This window comes from Chamaea fasciata, unplaced genomic scaffold (genome assembly GCF_029207755.1).
Source record: "Chamaea fasciata isolate MVZ Bird 193981 ecotype frontalis unplaced genomic scaffold, bChaFas1.0.hap1 SCAF_1, whole genome shotgun sequence".
Taxonomy (NCBI): domain Eukaryota; kingdom Metazoa; phylum Chordata; class Aves; order Passeriformes; family Sylviidae; genus Chamaea; species Chamaea fasciata.
Window position 1 is genome coordinate 32,306,323 of NW_027094086.1, and position 22,769 is coordinate 32,329,091.

The following is a 22,769-nucleotide window of genomic DNA, read 5'->3' on the forward strand; positions in this document are numbered from 1 at the left end:
TGCTCTGAAGTTACTCTTACTTGGTTTAAATATTATTCTGTTCTTTGATAATTGACAATATTGTTACACTATTTTACTTTGTGATTTGAAAGGCCAAATGTTGCTCACTGGTAAGGTCTCACTGATCTCTGGAAGAATCAGATATGTTATCTGGGAGTTGAATACAGTCAAAAGAGAGCACCGTTTCTCTTCAGCCCTGGAAGCTTTTATACAGATTGTTCTAATCCACAGTGATAATCTTGCCAGTGTTTACCTGTTCTTTGTCTTTGAAGATGTTCACAGTGCAGCTGACTCTTGGAGAACAGACATGGGAAGCTGAAGGAAGCAGTATTAAAAAGGCCCAACATGCTGCTGCTAGCAAAGCATTGAATGAAACTACCCTTCCCAAACCAACGCCCAGACCACCCAAAAACAATGTAAACAATAATCCAGGTATGACATTTTCCTCTGAGTGTTAGATCTTGTTGACGTGTTGGCATATTATAGCACTAAATAAGCAATTTTAACAAGAGACTTTAATTTGTAGGATGAAAATCAACATAGCTATAGTAGGATTGGATAATGCAGAACCTCTAGTGTGTTTTCATGGAAGAATTTTTAATGCACATGCCTAAAATGGCTGAACTGTAAGGGAATGTATTATTTAGGTAAGGCTTAGATGTGTACAGGGTGATGGTATGTGACCAACAGTAAGCAGACAGGAGAAAACCAGACTGAATTAACTAAAACACATTTCCCAAAGAGTTATTTTAGCTAATTTTCCAGTCAAAGTGGAAATTTTATCCAGTCCAAACCTGTGAAATTGCATCTCTGGCATAAACAAAAGGCTGGGATTTGGCATGAGGACTTTGACAGGTAATTTCCTGCCTACTGAGTTTTCCTTCAGAGCAATCTGTGCTTTCAAAAAGCTTTCAGGTGGCCTTAGAAACTTGTTTCAATAATAGAAAGAATGCATACTGGTTTCTTGCGTCCTTCATTTTGGGCTGTTACCCACAAGTTGCCTTCAGTGCATGCTAAACCTTCTGAGGTACACATCTCATGCACTTGCTCAGTGATCTGTTCTGTCTTGATCAATAAAGAAAAAAAAATCATAACTTGATTTTAGACTAATGTAAAGGAAATCAAGTGCTGAGAATGTTTTTTCACTTTTATTTTTAAACAATCCTTTCCCTGCCTCTTTTCTGTTTTCCCTTTTTCCCTTTTAATTTCTGTCTGCCCCTCCCCCTCTTTTAAAAATGTACTCTTCAGCCACTTTCTTAAAATGAAGTAATTTTGCAGTTAATCTCCTCTGTGTTGAAAGAGAAAAGCAGGAGTAAATTTCCTTTAGAACTTGTGAGTATTATCCTGAGCATTAGCTGTGAAGGATTGTTTGAGAGTAGTGTGGTAGTCTTCTCTCGCTCCTTTGGAGATCAGTATGTTGCCTCTCCAGACCCAGGACATTGGTTTTGCCCTGTTTCCTTCACAGTAACTGTGACTTTGGCTGTTTAGAAAGCAGGAGGCTCAGACTTCTATGAAAAGTGATCCTGAGTTTGGTTCTTGACATTGCAGAGTATTACGGAGTTTCTAGAGTTGTTTGGCTTTGAGCATATTCTTAGAGGGAAAATCTTCTAACAAGAGGAATAGGATTTAAGAGAATTAGTTAAAAATTTTATCACTCAACACTGCAATTTTGCTCCAAGAAAGGTGCATTGTATATGCACAGGTATCTTCTCATCAAAATGACATTTTGTATTTTTATAAAACTTTTTGAATTCATAGTAATGTCTTGCTCTGGAAATTATAAGAATTGTTTTTGGTATAAGTTTTTGAGTAAGTGTTGCATAAACATTTTCGTCATTTGGCATATAAAGCTTCAATGCCAGACTGGAAAATTAATCATAGCTTTTTAGAGGGTAAATTTATTTGAATCTCTCATGAAAATATTTTCAGAATATATTAACTCCTTTCTGTTGGAATGCACATTTAGCTCATTTAGGATTCTCTTGCAGCAGGGTAAAGTGGGGGTTACTGTAGCTGGACATTATATCTAAGAAAAAGAAAAAGAAAGAAAGAAGCTGGATGTAGCTTATTTGGCATTTTTGAAACTATGCAAGTGGGCAAGTACTGGCTGCCTTCTATTTTTGCGTTCTGTCACCAGTAGATGGCTGTAGTTGCACTGATTTCCAGGAGCTGTATGTTCAGTCTGTTAAATCACTCCTGTGAGACCATAGTCTTAAGTTTTCAAGTCTTGCAAATTAAACATTTTTTTCTAACTTGTTGTAAGATTCCAGAATGACTGCAGTAATGCCTGTTACTTCATGCTTGTTTCAATGACTCTTTATTTGTGGTTTTATTTAATGGTATTCAGCAGAAAGACATATTTTTCTATTCTCATTATAGCTCTTTCAGAAAGTGTCATAATGCATTATAAGTACTTTGGAAAGATGAGTAACCAGCTTGATTATTGCACTGACTTTCTAATTCGTATGTGAAGGTTAATCCACTAAAACTGCATAAAGAATGTGCTGAGAGATTTTTCAATGTTCCTTTTTGTTGCTTGTGATTACGTAGGCATCTATAATCCTGTCGTTTAAAGAAACAAATGTCTTTTTAGTTGCATCTTTTTAATTTAAGAGTAAAAAAAAATTGTGTAGGTCTCTCTTCGCAGCTTAGTCCTGCTTGTGCGTTTTTCAGTATTTCTGGTTTAAGCACCTTGCTTACATTGTTTTTTTGCAGGCAGTATAACACCAACTGTGGAGCTGAATGGTCTGGCGATGAAAAGAGGAGAGCCCGCCATCTACAGGCCATTAGATCCAAAGCCAATTCCCAATTACAGAGCAAATTATAATTTCCGGGGCATGTACAATCAGAGGTTTGTACTCTTTCCGTTATTTCTTTTTAATCCTTATGTTCTAAATCTTCATTAAGTTTCCAGGTTATTTCACAGGAAAAGAAAACTCAGAATTTTGTTAAGGAGAGTTTGCAGTCTTATTTAGAAACATGCATAATTACCTCCTAAAAGAGACAGTTTCCCATAGCACATCACAAGGAATAAAGATGTGTAAAACTACTCTTTCTTTTTAATGTGCATTAAAAAGCAAATTGCATAGCCATGGTAGGGAGGAGGCAGAGCATTAACTTCAGAGAGAGGTTTTGCTTTTCTTTGCTGTCATGCCATGTGATTAGAATCAGTAGCATCAAAAATGAAGCACTCTTTTCTTAGAAATTGAATATAAAATTGGAAGGACTGCATTTTGAAAACTGGCTTGAAATCATTCTCAGGTTTCTGTTTTTTTAACCATTCTTCTTTGTCAGCTATCTCAGTTCCTTAATCCTCAAAGTTTAGTTAGGAAAAAATCCTTTATTTCCCAGCTTAGAAACCTATATTCAGAATTTTGTCAATTTGTAATCTGAAAAACTTCTTTCTTTGAGATAGGTTCTTCCCATTTTTCTGTATTTGTCCCCAGAGGAACTGAAATAGATCAGGCCTTTTGAAGCTCCAAAAGTGAGACCAAATATGATCTGTAACATGAGAAAAGACCAAACCAAAACAGGTCAGAAAGTTCTAATCACTTGTTTTATCAGTGAAAAATGTTACCTTTTTAATAAAGCTTTGCTAGATGGATTTCACATTCATTTTTATGCATCTCATAATTATTAAATAGATTGAGGGTATGAACTCTGAAGGACTGTTTTGGTTCAAAATTACTCTTTATTAGAAATTGAATTTATTGCAATGTTGAAAAAATAAGGTTTTTTTTTTTTAAAAAAGCAGTGTTTCAGAATTGTCTAAGGAAAATATTTCAATTCACTTAATTCTATTTTACTTTTCCCCAGACTTAAATAACTTGGTAAGTGTAGGGGTTTAACACTTAATTCTGAGTTGATTTTTTTTGTTGGTTTTTAAAATTTTCTTGGCTGGTAGGTTGTGTTGCTTTATAGCAACAATACCTAGAATTATAAAAGACAACCCGCCCCCCGCCCCCCCCCCCCCCCCCCCAATAACCTGGAATAAACCCTTTAATTTCTCTATGGAACAGTGCCTGATTGTTGCATAACTTGTGTTATATTTCTAGTCACTGCTGACATCTGCTTACATACATCATGGTTTAAAAAGCTAATTCTGGTGCTTGAAATGAGTTTAGTTAATATTTAGAAATCTTTCATTTATTTGAATTGCTTCTATAGTGAGATTAGCTTGACTAGCAGATATAACGCTATGCTAGAAAAAATGAAAGCTAGTTAAAGGCATAAAATTCTGGAATCTGAAATTCTGGAGTTCTGGAATCTGAACTTAATTATGGAAAGGTATTGGTGGAAATAGAACGTCAAAACACTCGGCAGTTATTAAATCTTAATGTTTTATTTCTTTTCATAGAAAATTATTAGTGTGTCTAGTTCAATCTCTAAGTTGGCTTCTTTGGAAACTTTCTTTCATGAGACCCATGGTTTGGTGTTAGGATAAAATGATACATGAAGGTTATTTTTCTGGGCATGTTAGGTAGCCAAGGCAACTTGATTTTTCTGATCACAAAACAAACAGGCTGGGTGGGACAGAAGGCCACAATCTGTGCTTGCTTTTTCATTGTGCTTATTTGAGTGGAGTTACCCATGCAGAAGAGCTAATAATACTGTGACTAGTAAATTGAATAATAACTAAAACTAAGTAGTAAATAACTGGACATACCTGTCTATCTGCATGAACACACACCCACTGTGCACATGCCATGTATACGCATGAATGCCAGAGTAAAGAGGAAGCAGGAAAAATTATCTGTGTAGTACTGTTGATGGACCACTGTGATAGAAATAATTGTTCATTGCTTTGTTTTGCATTGGGAGGTGCTGACCCTTTATGGTCAGAGAAAGAAAGTGTCTTGGTTTGGAAAGACAGGTGTCTGCTAAGGGAGGCCAGAGACTCCCTTGGAATGGAAAATGTAAACCCTCTCCCTCCGAATTATTATAATTTTGAAATTAAAGGGTTCTCAGGCAAAGATATGGGAATAGGAATAATAGTACTCTACTAGGAAAATGAAAATAAAAATGCAGTACTACAAAAAAACCCACTGACAGAGTCAGAATACAACCTGACACCATGTTGGTAGCAGTCCAATTAAAATCATAGCTGCAGTCCTCCTGGAGTGACCGATGAGGTTCTGTTGAAACAATGATCCTGTAGAAGGGTGTGGTTTTCCAGTGGTGGTGAGATGGGTCCAGTCTTCCTCTAGGAATCCAGTGGAAACAGGCTCCTGTGGTCTTATGAATCTCTGATTTTTGTCCAGGTAGGAATGCTTGGCTCCTCTTCCTGGGTGGAGCATCTCACAATGGGATGATGTGATTTTATCAGTCATGCAGTGAGACTCAATGGCTCATTAACCGCAGATATCCCCTGGAGGGAGGATGGGTCATGGAAGAGATAAAGAACACTGCCCTACCTGGTTTTAACAGCTGGTAATAGAATACATACTTTTGGTTACATCTTGCATTGCAGCCTAAGACACTTAGACTTTGTAAAGCATCATTTAAATGTTTATTGGACCTGGTGGTTTAAGAAGAGAATATTACAGATGATCTTCCATACCTTCAGCTACCTTGGCCCCTGAGTGGTGTGGCACTGAACAGGACTGTTCCCCGTGGGCACCACACCATGCAGACCTCAGCCTCAGCAGAGATTAACCCCTCTTGGTCATTCACACTCTTACAGGATTTGCTTACAAGGAGACAACCCTGTCAGGAATAGTCAGGAATGATGGCCATGTGAAAACTTTGTGCTGTGCTGTCAGATAAAGGCAGGGCCACGCAGGTGGTACTGAGGGGGAGCTTCCCAGGGGCCCATCTCTCGCCACAAGTCTGTCCTGTGGCCAAGGGATTTGAGCAGCACAGCCCCATCCTATGAGCCATGCTGGGCACGGGCCCTGCAGCTCAGCACAGCCCACGTGGCTCAGCCTGGCTGCACTGTGGGGCACTGGCTGTGATGAGCACAGTCCTGCACCTCTTCCGTCAGCATTGCTGGGCACCTCCTGCTCACCCTCACCACAGGCAAGCCTGGAGACAGAGTCTGGATCTGTTACAGTAGCCAGTGAAGTTTGCAATATGAAGATATGATGCAGCACTTTATTATGTTCCTGTGGTATAATATGTTACATCTATTTTCTCCTATTGCCACATTGTAGTTAGCATTCATTTGCTGATTTTTGGGATTTGGGTGGTGGAATAGAAGTGTTGCGGAAGTACCCAAATAAATGCAGACTATATGGATAGTTAAAAACAAGATATGAGAATTAATGTAGATAATATGCTGCATGAAGTATTTTTTCATTTTCATCAGTTTCTGACTGTAGATTATTTTCTGTTATTTAAATTGATACAAAATGCGTTAAATAAATTGAAAGCTTTGTCATTTATACTGTGTCTGCATTCCCTTTACTAATCTCTGTTTAAAGAAATGTACTTTTCAAATAGGTGAAGATACAGACTAAGATTAGGAGATTGCATTAGGGAAACTTTGATACTGACAAGACTAATGTCTTGAGGAAAAAATAGATTATTAAATTCATTCCGGGGCGTATCTCTATACCAGTAAAGTCTAGTGTTTCAAGTGGCACAAAAGATCCTTTTCAGTATCTCATGGAAACGTGATCCGAGAGCTGTAATTCGTATGCAAAGTTGATGGCTAGATTCCATGTCAGGCTAAGATGATTTATGTCAAAGTGGCAGTGATTTCTCCTTCTTCATTTGTCCTCAGCCTTTGTGTCCCTGAATATTTCCTGCCTCCAGCACTGGAAGTTGAGCTGCTTGGAAATTAATCAATTTTTGCGGGGAGTGGAAAGGAGAAGTTACTCCTTGCCTTAAAACTGTACTTAAACATCTTCTTTTCTAGTCATACAGGAGCTTGTGCCTTCACCAGAGAGGGGCAGGGTATATTTAGAATGTAAGAGCAACTTAGGTTGATCTAAGTGTGTGAAGGACTACTCTCTCACATGCCTTGGAGCATATTTATATGGGCAGTGTGCACAGAGGACGTTGAAGCAGGTTTGTAAAGGACTGATAACCATTTGCAAGGTCTGATGGCATAAATTTATAGTGAAGGTGAAAGCTACCTTCATGGATTAAAGGAAAGCAAACAAGTGAGAGGAAACAAGGAAAAGGGGAAGGTTTTCCTAATGGTCAGCATGGAAGGCAAGTGATTAGATGTACCAAATGAGTGTCCTTCTACAGATGTTCATTTCAATGCAGCAAATGTTCCCTCTAACACTTTCCTGTAATAATTCTGTGTTTAATAATAATAAGTAATTCTGTGGTTTTTATCAGAACATGCTCTAGCTACCTGTTGCATACAGCTGATAGCGCTGCACTAGGGTAGGTGTTGGATACTGGCTGTTTATAGAACTCTGTGCATGCAAAACTCATCATGGCAGAGAGCAAGACGTTTAAGGCAGTGTTTAACACTGTGGCAAGGTTTTAGCCTTGTTTCTTCCTGTGCTAAGTTAGGAGGTGCAGGGTGAGTCAGCTCCCCTCTTAGGGTAACTAAGTCGGTAAAATACAGTCCAGCTTGGAACTGGATGAGGTATGAATGTTTTCATCCTGACTCTTCACTCGAGATAGTGAATGCAGCCTTGACTAACTTGTTAACAGCACTGGGTCATTGCCATTATACTGCATATCGTGACAGGCTGATGAAGTCTGTGCAATGCTGAGCTGAACCTTGTGAAGTTACCACCTTAGGTCTCTGGTAGTTAAGGGTATTTGTATACTGCAGTTCATTCATTTCACAGTGTAGATAAGAACCTGGAGTTCTCCCTGGATTTTCTTTATTGAAGTAAAATCCATACAAGTTTGGTAAAAGAAAGTTTGATGGCCTCTGATAAGACAGAGCTTTTAAAAATGTTGTCAACCCAGCCATGTTAGACAGCTTCTTATTTAATAAAGGTGTCTGTATTCTAAACAGAGATTATAATAGAGGAAAATACTCTTTTGGCACTCAAAATTTACCAGTTATATAAAACCAATTTAAACGCTCACAGGTTGGAATTTCAAGCAATTTTGCAAGGTGCATTTCAGTTCAAACACTATACGTTACAGAAAAGCTAAAAATCATGCACATTTCATCTTTCATGGCTTCTTTAATCTGAGAGTTTTCCAGGCTGACTCTGGGGAAGGAGGTGCTGATGCTTTCAGAGCCGGGTTGGTGACTGATGTAGCTTGCGTGTTTGTCAGCACAGCATTTGGCATGAGTCAGGAGAACTGGCACGCTACTCAGCACGGGCCAAGCCTTGAGACGGTGGGTCAGGTTTGAAAACTGTTGGCACAGCTGAGGACAAAACATGTGCATGCTCTCATATCTGTAGCCAATGCTAGAATCCATACTCCCTCGCTTCTCTGGCTTAAATGCAATTGGCTTAAACCATGTAAAAAAGAATTAAAAACATGGCTGTTTAAATTAGAGCAGTTAAACAATAGAATAAGGTATCAATTCTGACTACAGGGTTGTTCAACTTGCCTTGTTACCACTGAATGCTGGTTTATTTTTTTCTTCAGTTAGAATTGAAGAGAGTCATCCCTGAAGTTCAATTGTCCTGCATTATTTTCAATTATAGAATGTCTGTAAGTGACAGAACAAATTATATCTTAAACACTAACCTAAACTAAGAGTTTTCAGCCAAGAAGTAAAACCACTAGGAGCTGAATAGCAGCTTTTGATGTTTTGGTTTGGAAAGTAGTGTTAAAGAGATCATAAAACCCAACCCTTGTGTTTTGGGAGAATTCAGAAGCTGTTTTCGTAATATATAAAATGCCATAGTGTGTGTCTCACCACAATCTAGAGAGCTTGAAAAATCTATATTAAAAAAAAGAGGTTTCAAAAATTAAAAACACTTGTGAAATATAAGAACAAAGGGAATACAAAACAACGACAAGCCAAAGAACGGAAATAAAGTAATTAAAGCAGTTTCTTGCATGGTTTTAAGGAATTTAGATGGTGTGATAGCTCTGGAAGCATGTCACGCAAAGTGGTGGTGTCCCTAGGATAAACTACAGCTCCTGTGCACTTGGGCAGTTTCTGCTGCACTGAGCCTTCATCTTAGTCTTGTGTAGGGTTGTTTCTTCCTGCATATATGTTGTGTGCTACAAACTAAGGAGAAGACTATCCCCTTTCTCCTCAGAGCATGGGGGAGTGCACAAACCATTCCTTCTTTTCTCTTTTCTCATAGCTTTGCCATTCTGAGCACATTTTTCTTTGATGTTAATTAATGCTTCTTTACAGTGCCGTTTGCAAGACCAAACTCAGAAAAATAAAGCAGCAGCAAATCCTTGCCTCTTGTGGAGCCAGCTACGCTGCCTGGCCGCAAAGCACAGGGTATCACCCTACCTGGGCATGTAGTTCCTACCTGCTGGGTACTCAGCTGCTGCATGGAACTGTTTGCTTAGACTTCTCTGCTCCCGAAGTGATGTATATCAGCCCTGTGGACCAGTGCCTAAATACTGAACAAGCACTTAAAAAATGAGGGATAATAAAAGAAAGCTTGAGGGCTGGTCTTTGGCCAACTACATCTGCAGCTGCTAGCTTCATAGTGGACTAACATGTTATCCAAACTAATGATCAAAGAGAGAATAAACTGTGTGATTATTGGATAAATTGCTAAAATTGTCAAATCATATTAATAAAAGATTGTATGGTGAAAGAATGGAATAAAATGAAAAGTTTGTTTCTTTTATGAATGCTGACCTAAAGATTTAATATGTGCATCAAAGGGAAAAGATTTGAGGGAAGTGTTACTTGACATGAGTGCTTAGTAATGCAGTCTAAATCCTCACCCAACTTCATTTGTTTCACAAAAGTTACATAGTCCTATGAGGGGAAAAAAGGGAAAATCTGGCCAGAAGAACAGCTGTAGAAGCCAAATTTGAAGTGCATGAGTTGCAGTGCAGGAGACAATGTAAAAATCTATTGATATTACTATCTCCAAAACTACACCTAGAGTTATACAACCTAGTTATCTAATTCACAGAAAGAGAATGAAGCCTGAAATTTTCCTGACCTTTAGGTGTTCTTCTGTGCTGCTTGAGCACCCTTTTTACCTTCTTGCAAAAGACTACTCTCTGCGTGGAGAGCCTCATCTGTTTGAGGCGCAAATATTCCAGTGCATAAAGGGTTGTTGGATCTGAAGGACTTTGATCTCTTATTGATTAGATCGGCCAGCAGCCTGGAAAATGTAAAATTCAGATTACTTCATGGAGTCTTTTTGTTACTCTAGGTACATGATTAGCCTAATATCTGTTGTGAATTCCCATTGTTGAGGCTTTATGTTGGGGCTTCCTGCAACAGAGGAGGATTTTATGCACAGCTGTGTGTAAAGCAGATTTTTTTTCCCAAGTATATATACTCTGGCAGATGTGGGACACTAAGTTGCCTAAACACAGGTCTCTAGTGCCACTTCAGACATCATAGGGTGTGTGAGACATCCACATGGGAGCAATGGATTTAGCAGAAGACCTAGAGGAGACCTTTGCTAGAATGGCAGCGGAAGGTCAGGCAAGATACCCTAGAGCATTTCAAATGGCCCTGCATAGCTAAGTTTGGGCAGTTGAAGGAATCCCTAAAAGCCATGTTCAGTCATCAAAGCATTTCATATAATCCACTAGGACTCCAGCTATTTGTGAGAAACTTGTCTGTTTCATGGATCAGTCCTGTGTCACATCATGTGAATGTTTTAGGTACATGACCACATCTCATATTGTAGCATGTGCTTGCGTTTAGGCAGCTAGGTGCAGTTCTTTACGGTGCTGGTGGGATTTGGATCCAAGCTCAGATGACTTTCAAATAGTCTCTGCCTGTGCATTAGAAACTTAGTCTCCCTTTATAACCAGTGGAAGGATTAGTCAGAGCAATTCCTAGCCTAGAATGCTGTTTGTCATGCCTTAGACTAGGTTGCAAATGTTCTGTATGGATCTCTCCAGAACTTCACTTTTATAACAAGTTAGCTTCTACACATTAACTAAATACCTAAATTTAGGCATCTGAATCTAGAGCTGAATCCTGCTCTGAGAAATAATCCTAAGAATGTTGATTTGCAGTGATTTTATGAGTGCTATAGTGGGAGTCATTCAACTGTCACAGTGGAGGGACTGAAAAAAAGACAAAAATCTCTCCCCAGAGAGAAGCGGGAGAGAGAAGTATTAAAAGAACAAACTCTTTAGGGACTTATCTGGGTAACAGCAGTTTTGAGGAGAGGCAGGCATGCAATTACTGAAATGCTTTTGGTTGAATAAAAGTACGGTTTAGCTGCAAGAAGCTGTTCGGCTGTGGAGACCAGTGCTCTTGGTCCCCATGTGAAGTGAACCCTCTGTTCTGGAGCCTATTGTGTTGAACTGATTACAGCAAACAAATCCCTTGGTTTGTGGGAGAGCGGTGTGGGGTGCCACTGGGATTTTTACTTTGCTACAGTTGTCAGCTTCAGACCTTAGCCATAGGGTACAACATTATTCCCTAAAAAAGCCAGAGTCAGAGGTGCTTTGCCTGCATTTCCAGTCAGTGTTGCAAAATTCTGTCCTTATAATTTGTATTTTAAGGATTGAGAGATGTGATGATAAAAATGTTTACTGACTGACTTTGCAAAAACTCCTTTCTGCATTCCTCGTACTCCTCCCAGTAGTGTGGGGAGAAAACAAACAAACAAACAAACGAACAAACAAAAAAAACCCAACCTTGGAAGAAATACTAAAAGCCGCTTGGAAATAGAAATGAAAAGTTTGGTTAAAAAAGGTTATGTCTCCTTAAGTATGCTATTATTTCATTCTGCACAACAGATATCTATTTCTAAGTATTAAAACTTAGGGAAATAAAGAATACTTCACAGAATAATGCAAACAATTGTTCAGATTTAATTGTTTAGCTAGAAATAGCTGATTTAGACCATTAGATGGCAGCATGAATTTGTGCAAGAATTTCTCAGCAAAAGCATTCTCAAAAAAGTTGGCTTTTTCTATTCTGAAGCTTTTCATGACTTTAAAATGTCATATTTCCAGCACAATCAATTAGAAATAGTTTTTCTGCAAGGCTTTGTCTCATCATTTTTTTCAAGTTTTCATCTTTTATAATAATTGAGCTAATGCAGTAGGTTCAATGCCAGTTTTCCTTTTTTATGTAAATTTGGTGTGAGTAAAGGATGCCAGTTTGCCAGCAGTGGCAATTAAGTGTTTGGTTTATCTGCACAAAGCATGAATTCTGCGTTCCATCGTATTAATTCATTCCTCAGGCCTGACCTAAAGATATTTCCTTAAAGATAAGGCTGCAGCTTGGCCACTAAACCTGCAGTCTATTTGTACTAAAGAAGCTTTCTGATGATTTGAACATCTATTTGCTTGCAAGGGACTCAGATTGCCAGCTGATACTTAATTCAGTTGTGTACGTTCATTACCAGTTGAGACAGGATTCAGATCATATCTTAAAGCTAAGTCTTGTACATCACCCTTTTATTTCCCTTGCTAGTGTATTGGCATTATGGTGTCATAATCCAGTCACACACTTTCAAATTAATTCTTTGTGTTCATCTTCTGCATGCTACATTTCACTTCCCCTGGCCTGTTTGTTCCCACTAGTTGCCTGCCTCCCACACAGACGTATTGTTACAAGAAAAGTGTTGAGTACAGCTGTGCTAAGATTTTTCTTTGCTAGTATCTGTTTCTAGGAAAGGAAAAGGGAGAAAGTCAGTCCATTTCCTGTTGGTTTAGAACAGCAGAAACATCTGTTTGTCTTAAGATAGTTTTCCCAAAAGAACAGTGGCAAGGGAGCTTGCAGGTGATGAGCTTTGCCATTGCCAGTAGCTATCAGTTTAGACAATAGTGATTATATGGTTGGCTTAAAACAAAATAAGATTCCTTAAATGGCAGAGGATATTTATTCCTGCAGTAAATTTTTTGACAGCTGATGTTTAACTTCTACGGTGTTTTAAATCTTAAAAATACATAGAGTATCTGGGATCAGAAAACCTACATTCTGCTTTCGAATCTATAGTTTCCACTAAATTCTGTCCAAGATTGATTTTTCTGCAGTCCCCTCACCCTGTTATCATGAATTTGCACAATGCACACAAAATGGTGTTGGGTGATGTGTCCTGGCACAGTGTGGATATAATCTTTCTGACAAATGCATCCTGTCACTATCATCCACTGCATTAATGGGTACATTTAACCTATGAGGGATCAATAACATATATACTCTTAAGTGTATTTACAATATTACACTGACAGCTGTTAAAATAATGTTATGCAGGCTAAAAATCAAGCTGACAGAATAGAGAGCAAGGTTTGAGGTTACTGTTCCAAGTGCAGTGTCCCTTCATTCTCCAAGTCAATGTGCTTACCTAGTATCAATAAAATCTTTTTAGCCTTAATTGTAGAGCATTTAGATGCTTCATTGCTCTTTGTGCCCAAAATGTGGTGCATCAGGTATGACATTTTACAGTATTGCAGCATTCTAAACAGTCTTTGCTCAAGATGAAGTAGTTCTGTCAGTGACCTCTTGGCCCTGTTTGTAGAGGAGCTCCTAAGCCCTAATGCTTCAGTCTTTTCTTAATTAATATTTTTATTTGTTTTCTTTCAGGATATAGTGACCTTCCCAGACCACTTGCTTTCTTGCTCTATCTGCTAAGAGGACTGCCCTTGCCTTTGTGGTCCTTGGCTCATGTTTTGACTAATTCTTCTGAAGCTTCTTCAGTGTTCAATGGACAGTGTTCTTTACTTTGGGTTTTTAACTTCCTCAGATTTTCCTCTGCTCTGGAGGAAATGCATCTGGCTCCAGATGTGTCTTCAAGTTTCAGATGTGATTTTTCGTGTTCTCACAGAGGCTGAAAACATAAAGAGGTGTAATACAATCCTTATCTTTGGCTTCCTAATGTCTATCTTTCAACGCTGCCCTTCCACTTGAGAGACTTCCTGTAAACCTTCTGATCCAAAGATCCTTAGAGCCGGCAGCCTGCCCCGGCACCTTGTGAATCGCTTCAGTCTGTTGGCTTTGCAACTTACTGGGTGTTCTTTCTCTAGCCCTGCCTTTAACACAGCCAGCTTTACTTTCAGGATATGGACAGAAGACTAGTCTTGTTGGTATGTATGAAAACAAGGGTTGATTCAGAATGCTCCTCCAGGAGCAGGAATATTTTGGGTGTGTTTTGTTCTTTCCACACAGTTGGCTTTTTATTCACCCTTATCTTTTTCCTGTACTTCTGCTGAACTAAGGGTATTTCAGCTGAGACACCTGTGAGATAGTGGGTTCAATGGAAACAAGCCTGTGTGGCCTCCTTTCTTGTTATGGCCTTTCTGCTGTGTCCAGAACCTGAATATTGGTTACCAATAAATATGTTTTCTTTCCTTTGCCTGCTTGTTTTGGTAATGACAGAGGTGAACTGCTGTTAAAGCTCAAACTTTACTTTGAGAGGTTGCCATAATTTTCCTGAGGGAAGCAAGCGGAAAGGTTAGTGGCTAATTTTTTAACAGCTTATATAACTCCATGAGGTCTGACTGGAATTGCACTCTATCCCTACAAGGTCTTTGTCATTTTTTAACTGAAAGTTTTGCCACAGATTGAGAAAGTATTAAATATTCTGAAGAAAGGTTTTCAAGATTCTTTTGTTACAGAATATATGCAGTCTGAAGACAGAACTTTTCACCAGCAATTACTGTCTTACAGTTTCTCTTCACATCTTGTCTATAATATTGATTTTTGTGGGTGCTTGTGTTCTGTGAAAGCAAAGTTCAGTTAACGTCTCTTCTGAAATGCTAATCACAGGATCTTCCAAAGATCTTGTCTTTATAGGATATTTTAAAGAAGAATACCAGTTTAAGTTGGTCTTTACTGTCACAGAAAGGATAGGTGCACTTAGAGGTGCTCATCAGGTACTTTGGCACCATAATTTGTTTGGCTTGTATGTTTTACTAAAATGGGGCTGAATCCCTCAGTGTTGTGATTAAAATGGAAAACATCTCTGGACAAAAACAGCCCAAAATTTAGCTTCAAGGTTCTGTTCCACGACAAAGGAGAATGTGGAGTCTAACCACCTTATTGATTTAGATTCAAGTCTGACATTAGTGTCAGGGAAACAGAAATGAGAATTCTTGAGGAGGTGGACATCAGCAGCAGAGCCTTGGTTCCCTTCAGTAAAGGTAATCTCTATGTCGACCTTGTTTAACTAAGTCAGATATCATAATAACCATTTCACATATTATGAAGAATTTCTTTACAAAAAGAGTTGTCAAGCAATAGAACAGGCTGTCCAGGGAAGTGCTTCAGTCACCACTACAGGAGGTATTTAAAAGACACATAGATGTGGCACTTAATGATATGGTTTAGTGGTGTACTTGTTAGTGCTGGGTTAATGGTTGAAGTTGATTTTCTTTTCCAACCTAAATAATTCTATGATTCCATTTTAACAGTCCTTGGTATCTCTGTCCTTCAAGACTTTTGAGTCCCTGTTTTCTACAAGACAATTCCACCCCATTTTATAAACATTTCTTACATTTCCTACCTTTTAGAAAGTCTGCAACCTTTATTTTAGTGTACTGATCTAATGTGATCTACTTTTTTTTTTTCGTTGTTAATATTCAGTACTAAATTGTATTCACTGGACCAACTGAGATCAGTCACTGTGCTTTGGTGACCACTACTATGGCAGTCTCATTGCATTACTTACACATTTTTATTAGCAATGAATTGCTATTTGCTTGTCAGTCACTGGTGTAAATCCATTAAAGATTGAAAAAGAATATTAAATAATAAAAAAGAATATTAAAGGATATTATGTATGCATCCCTCGGAAATCTGCTCTTTTTATGCTTTTTAAGTAGAAAGGAATCAAAGCACTGAAAGGTTTCACCAAATATTTTTGGTTTCTGACCTTTTGGCCCTTTACAGTCTTCTCTTCTCTATGGTCAATTAACAGACACCTTCCTTTACCCTTCCAGGTGTAGATGAAGCTTCCTTCTTAAGGCCATCTGCTTTTTTGTCAGCATTCTGATATGATGTGCAGGGCAACATAAAATGCTCTCCCTTTCCAATTCACCAAGCTCTCTCTCACATTTCTTTTCTTTGCAAGTCTGATGGCACGGAGGAGATTTCTGGATAGAAATTTTAGCAAGCCATGGGTGGCCCTTTTTAGAGGTTGCAGAGCTGATAAATAGCAAGGTAGGGGAATGTGCATCCTCAATTAACTGCACTTATCTGCTAAGGGGTGGGTTATTAAATCAGAATTAAGTGTGCTTTTTTAACTTGTTCTTACCTTCAATCCTTTAATTTCCAATTTTAAAGTGATAGGTTACATTTCTTACTCACGATTATGCAATTTAATGCCTGAATGTTTACATTCATCAAGGTGGGAAAAGAATGTAGAACAGTACACACTAATTATTTGAATTTATTTTGGATGGTGAGAATTACTCTGTGACCTTTCTTGGGCCTTCTTCCTCTGTGGACTTTCAGATTAATTAATTCCTATGAAGTCCTAGCCCTGAGATGGTTTTGTTAGTAACACTTTTATTAGTATTACAGTACTGGCATAAATATATGATAAAATGAAATAAGTGAGATACTTCATTCTCTCATTTACTTAGTGTCTAGGCTGGCAAGCAACATGATTTTTTTTTTTTTTTTTTAACATGAGTTTCTTATGTAAAAAGAAAATGATACTGTAGTCAGATATGCGGCATTGTTTATGTTCTTTTACTGTAATGGCTATTTGGACAGCATTCTCAGTAACCACTCTGCATGCTTGTAAAGATTAGTGAGTAATACAGTTCATGGGAAATTTTATGAGCTGAAGTAGATAAGAGTATGAGATGTTTGTCTTCTGAATGTCTGCTTTAACCTCTGAAGTATAGAGAGTGCATCACATCATTATGTTTTTCTCTTTTATTCTTATTGTAGTTAGTTTTGTGTCACAGAAAAGGACTTTTTCTTTTCCCTTGTATTTATCTTTTCCTTCCCCCAGCTCCCAACTCCATTTCAGCACTGTCCACTTGACATTTTCCAATGTCTTTAACTCTGGAGGCAGTATTCTTGTTATGTTCCTGTATTATTTATGCTATTTTTACAGTCAAGAATAAGTTGACATTTTGTAGCCAATTCTCATTACGTAGTTATTCAGTTGATAGGTAAAAATACTTCTTCAGAGGAGCATAAAATTTTGTTCTTTTCTCTTCTTGGTTCTGTTTTTCAGTTATTTTTTCTACCTTAGTCTCCAGTATACAGTACTTTGGGAGGTTTTTCTCATGATAATTTTCCCCCTGGGTTTTTCCCTATTACTTCTTCCTAGCTTTTTTTTTTTATTATTATTATTATTTTCTCCCTTACTTATTTCTTGCACTAGTTTGTCCTTAAGGGAGGGTATTTGGGCTGGTTTTGAGACGCTTCTGGAACTTTGACAAGTGCTTCATGTTACCTTCAGGAGTTTAGGTTGAAGGAGAGAAAGACACCAATAAATGTGGAAGCAGAGACCTGAAATTACTCTGAAACTAGTGCTCCATAGCTAGTTCAGTATGTTTGCTCTATTACTTGTCAGCTTAATCCCTGACGGTTCAAACTCCTAAACTTAAAATGTCTGTAGCTTCCTGTTGGTTTCCTCTAATTACTTGTGGTGAGCAACAGGTTTTTTTGCTTCTTATTGTACATATTTGCTATAAATGGCAAAGTAGTGATAAATGTAGAGAGTAAATATTGAAATATTTATTGCAGTCAAATGTCTATTAAGCAACTTGGAATTCAGAACAGTGGTGTGGCAATATTATCGTCTTGTCATCACAAATTCTGCTGGGAAGATTCCACATTAGATAATGTTATGTTAAACTGAATCCTCCTCCCTCTTGTTTTTCACTCAGGAATGTTTCGATATTGTGATCGTGGAAACATGAGTCAATTTTTTGTTTTTTACTAAGTTACTCATACTGCTTGAAAGAATTACATGGCCTCTAGCTCAGGAAAAGTAAAAAAAATAGAAAAGGGAATTATCATTGGCTTAATGAAAAATTCCCAGACTCATAAAAAAGTTTAAAAGAAAGTATAAATAAAGACGGACAAAAAGGTATAAAACAAAACGTAAAATTACTATGTACTAAAGGCAGATTGTGTATGACTAATGTGTTAACCTTACATGTTATGTGCCAACTCATTTTTTAGGTGAAGAGAGTAAAGTGAATCTTTTATTTTTGGGATTCAGTTAAGCATTTTATAGCATTAGATAAGGATAATGTTTTCATTAAAGTGAAGGAGAAGGGGATTTGTGTAAGAAATGCGGGGTGGGAAAGGAAAAGAAAAATAATCAACAGTATTAAAAGTCAAACTAGGAGGAAGATTATTAAGTACAGTTCTTCCCATTTTAGAATCAACCTTTTAAGTTATTTTTGTTAAAGATGTTTGCACAAGAAGGAGGAAGTGTCCATGAGATGTAGAAGGCATCGTTGATGCACAGGAAGGTCAAGATAGGCAGGAAGACTTCAGTGGTAGAGGGGCCTGACATATTAGAAATGCAACGAGACTAGACTTTCTAATCTAAAATGTAAGATTAGTAACACAGGTACTAGTAATACTAACTCTATTGTCACCTGAGGGTTATTAGTTGAAAATCACAGAACAGAAATGTTATACTATTAAGTATTTGCAAGATAAACTGAGAAGAACTAATGTGGTTGAATTAGTGGAGAGGCAAATGTGAATTTTAAGATGTGTTGAGCAAGATATTTCTGATTTAGATACCTAAATATTCCTAGTACACAGAACACTGTTAGCCTTTTATATGGTATATTGTTCACCATTCTTGGCTTTTGTATTTAAGAACAGGAGCAAGTATGGGGAAGGGCTGTGAAGGATGATCAAGACAGTGATCCTTTTATACAGAAAAGTTCTGAAATTCTTTAACTTGTTCCCTTTCAAAATAAAGGCTGATAGGGAGTGGGAAAGCTCACCTTGGAGGGTAAACCACAACAACAAAAAATAAGCTATATAAGTTACAGGATAGTATTGACACAAAACTAAACAATGTATGTAAAAGTATAGCCAAGGTGAACACTGGGAGATGCCTAAGTATCAACTCAGCTTCTAGATCATCCTCCCAGCAGAAGCAAGTAATCTCATTTGTTTTCTAATAGACCTTAGCAGAAAAAGAGGATTACATTATGCAGTTGCCTGCAACTCATGGATCTTGACTGTTTAATGTGGGATTTTCTAACATTCTTGCATTTGAGATAGCAAGGGCTTGGGGTTTCTGTGTTTTAAAATGGGAAACATCTTTGTTATGTTTTCTGACTATTTTTTTAAAAAATGAACAGATGCTTTTGAATCTCTTAATATGTTTTCATCACATGGTTTTCTTTACAATTCTTACATAGTCAATTAAACATTCTTTTGCTTAGGGATTTTCCACAACTAGGTCAAAATTGGCTTCACAAATGACCATAGCAAATATTAAATAGAGAAAAAAACCCTGAATCGATCAGAATTAATTAAATTCATTTAAGGTTTTAAAAGATTCTACTCATAATTTAAAACCATCTTTCAAATAAAGAATAATCTGGAACAAGTATACGTGAATTTTCTTTTTTTAATTCTCAGCTATGTATCTGGGAAGAGGTCAGCATTCAAATAAAGATGTGTGTTACTAAAACTGATACATAGCGTGTGCCTTGCTCACTTTACATTAAAAATGTTTTTGGAGGATGTGAAAGTAATCTAGAAGAGAACAGCTGGACTAATTCATCATAGAATCATAGAATGGTTTAGGTTGGAAGTGGTCTCAAAAATCATCTTATTCTGACTCCCTGCTGGGGGCAGGAACACCTTCCACTAGACCAGGTTGCTCCATGCAACCTGTTCCAGTGCCTCACCAACCTCACACTCATGTCCAGCCTCTCACCCACCAGCACCCCTAAGTCCTTCTTGGCAGAGCTGCTCAAAATCTGTTCTTCCCCCAGCCTGTGCTGATAATGGTGTTGCCCTGATCCAGGTGCAGCGCTTTGCCCCTGGTCTTGTTAAATCTCATGAGATTCCCACAGGCCCATTTCTCGAGTTTGTCCAGGTCCCTCTGGATGGCATCCCATCCCACCCCACATGTGTGACAGCCTCCCCAGTCAGCTTGGTGTCATGTGCAAATTTGCTGAGGGTGCACTTGATCCCTTTGTCTGTGTTATTAATGTAGATATTAAATAACACTGGTCCCAAAGCAGATCCTTGAGGGACACCACTTGTCACTGATGTCCACCAGGACTGAGATGCTAACTGCTACATTCTGTATGCAACTGTCCAAAAACTTTCTTGTCCAACTAACAGTCCATTCATCAAATCCGTTTTTTTCCAGTTTAGAGAGAGGGGTGTTGTGGGGGACCGTGTCAAAGGTTCTACAGAAATCCATGTAAAGGACATCTGTAGCCCTTTCATCATTCACTAAGATTGTCACTCTGTTGTAGAAAGCCACTAAGGTGGTCAGGAGGACTTGCCCTTGGTGAAGCCTTGCTGGCTGTCCCAAATCACCTCCCTGTCCTCCCTGTGCCTTAGAACAGCTTCTAGGAGGATCTGTTCCATGATCTACCCAGGCACAGAGGTGAAGCTGACAGGCCAGTTGTTCCTCCTTTCTACCCTTCTTTAAGATAGGTACAATGTTTCCCTTTACCAGTCACCTGGGATTTCCTCTGACTGCCATTACTTTTCAAATATCATGGAGAGTGGCTTGGCCACTAAATCCACTTGTTCCCCTCAGGACTCTGTTGCAGCTGATCAGGTCCCAGAAACTTGTTTATATTCAGGTTCCTCAAGTGGTCACGCACCTGACCTTTGCTTAAAATAGGAGGGACTTTGGTGGCGTGAGAAAAGAGGTCGTCATTGAAGACTGGCAAAAAAAGTTGAGTATCTCAGCCTTCTCATCTGTTGTTACCAGTTTTCCAGTCTTATTTTTCAGGAGGGGACACTTTCTTTGACGTTCCTTTTCTGGTTAATATATTTGTAGATGCCCTTCTTGTTATTCTTTACATACCTTGCCAGGTCCAGTTCCAGCTTCACCTTGATCCTCCTCACCCCGTCCCTACACAACCGTACTTCATCTCTATACTTTGTCGTTGTTTCCATGCCTGTGCATTTGCTTCTTCCCCTTTAGTTTGACCAGCAGTTCCCTACTCAGCCACATTGATCTCTTGTTTTCCTTGACCAATTTCTCACTCCTGGGAATTGCTAGATCTTGTATTCCATGGAAGACTTCGCTAAAGATCTGCCAGCTCTGTTCTGCTCTCTTGTCCCTGAGGGCAGTCTCACAGGGGACCCTATTGACAGCTCCTTGAAGAGCTGAAAGTTTGCTTTTCTAAGGTTCAGGAGCCTAAGTTTACACTTTACCTGACCCATATCCCTCAGGACTGGAACTCCACCAAGGCATGGTCACTGTATCTCAGGCTGCCTCCAGTCTTGATGTCCCTGATTAGCTTGCTTGCATTGGTGACCAACAGATCCAGTATCACATCCCCTCTGGTAGGGCTGTCTATTACTTGGCTCAGGAATCATAAAGTAGAATCATCCAAGCTGGAAGAAAGATCATCAAGTACAATATCAATGCAGCACTACCACTCTTAGATCACTAAACTACAACATCCAGTGCCAGATCCAGATGCCTCTTAAACACCACCAGGGGTGGTGAGTCCACCACCTCCCTGGGCAACCTATTCCAATGGCTGACCACCCTGATCACATAAAATATTTTCTTAGATCCAATCCAAATTGCCCCTGTCTCAGCTGAAAGCCATTTCCTCTTCTTGAGTCTAAACAAACACAGCTCCCTCGGCTGTTCCTCATAAGACAAGTTTTCTAGACCTTTCATGAGCCTCACCCAACAGCCATTCCTCCAGCAGATCAACAGCCAACAATGACACTAAGTTTAGTGTCATTGGCAAATTTACTGCACTCAGTCCTTACATCCAGGTCATCAGTAAAGAGATTAAACAGGGATTAAACAGGACCAGCCCCAAAACTGTGCCTTGGAGAACACCACTAGCAACTGGCTGCCACCTGGATTTAGCTCCATTCACCACAGCTCCCTGGGCCCAGTCCTCCAACCAGGTTTTAACCGTTGGAGAGTCCACCCATCCAAGCGGCAAGCAGACAGTTTTTCTAGGAGGATGGTGAGGGAAATAGTGTCAAAGGCTTTACTGAAGTCCGGGTAGATGACATCCACAGCCTTTCTCTCATCTACTAAGTGAGTCACTTTGTCATAGAAGATCAGGCTGGTCAAGCAGGGCTTTCCTTTTGTAAATCCATTTTGGCTAGGCTTGATCCTCTGGTTGTCCTGCATGTGCTATGCAATGGTACCCTGGATGATCTCTTTTATAACCTTCCCTGGAACGGAAGTCAGGCTGACAGGCCCATTGTTCTCCAGATCATCCTTCCAACCATTTTTGTAGATGGATGCTATATTTGCTAATTTCCAGTCAGCTGGAACTTCATCATTTGACCAGAACTGATTTTGGATTATTGGGAATGGTTTGGCAAGTTCTTTCACCAGTTCCCCCATTACTCTGGGGTAGATCCCATCTGGGCCCATAGTCTTGTGAGTGTTTAATTAGCACAGCAGGTCACTAACTATCTCCTTCTGGTTTATGGGGCCTTCACTCAGCTCCCCATTACCAATTTCTAGCTCTGGGACCTGGGTGTTCTGAGGACAGCTGGTCTTGGTATTAAAGACTGAAGCAAAGATGTTAAGTGTATCTGCCTTTTCCTCATCCCCTGTCACTACTCTCTGCATTTAACAAATGCTGAAGACCTTCCTTTTGCTGCC

The 22,769-nt window shown here is 38.9% G+C and overlaps 1 protein-coding gene across 2 annotated transcripts in view; it reads left to right on the forward strand.

Moving 5' to 3' along the window:
• The window catches only part of STAU2 (staufen double-stranded RNA binding protein 2), a 172,425-nt gene that overhangs the window by 25,100 nt on the left and 124,556 nt on the right, over positions 1-22,769 (forward strand). For both annotated transcript variants that reach the window (XM_066180164.1, XM_066180171.1), the window contains exons 4-5: positions 273-432; positions 2,716-2,851. In XM_066180164.1, coding sequence (XP_066036261.1) covers positions 273-432; positions 2,716-2,851 — 296 coding nt within the window. The remainder of the gene's footprint in view (positions 1-272; positions 433-2,715; positions 2,852-22,769) is intronic.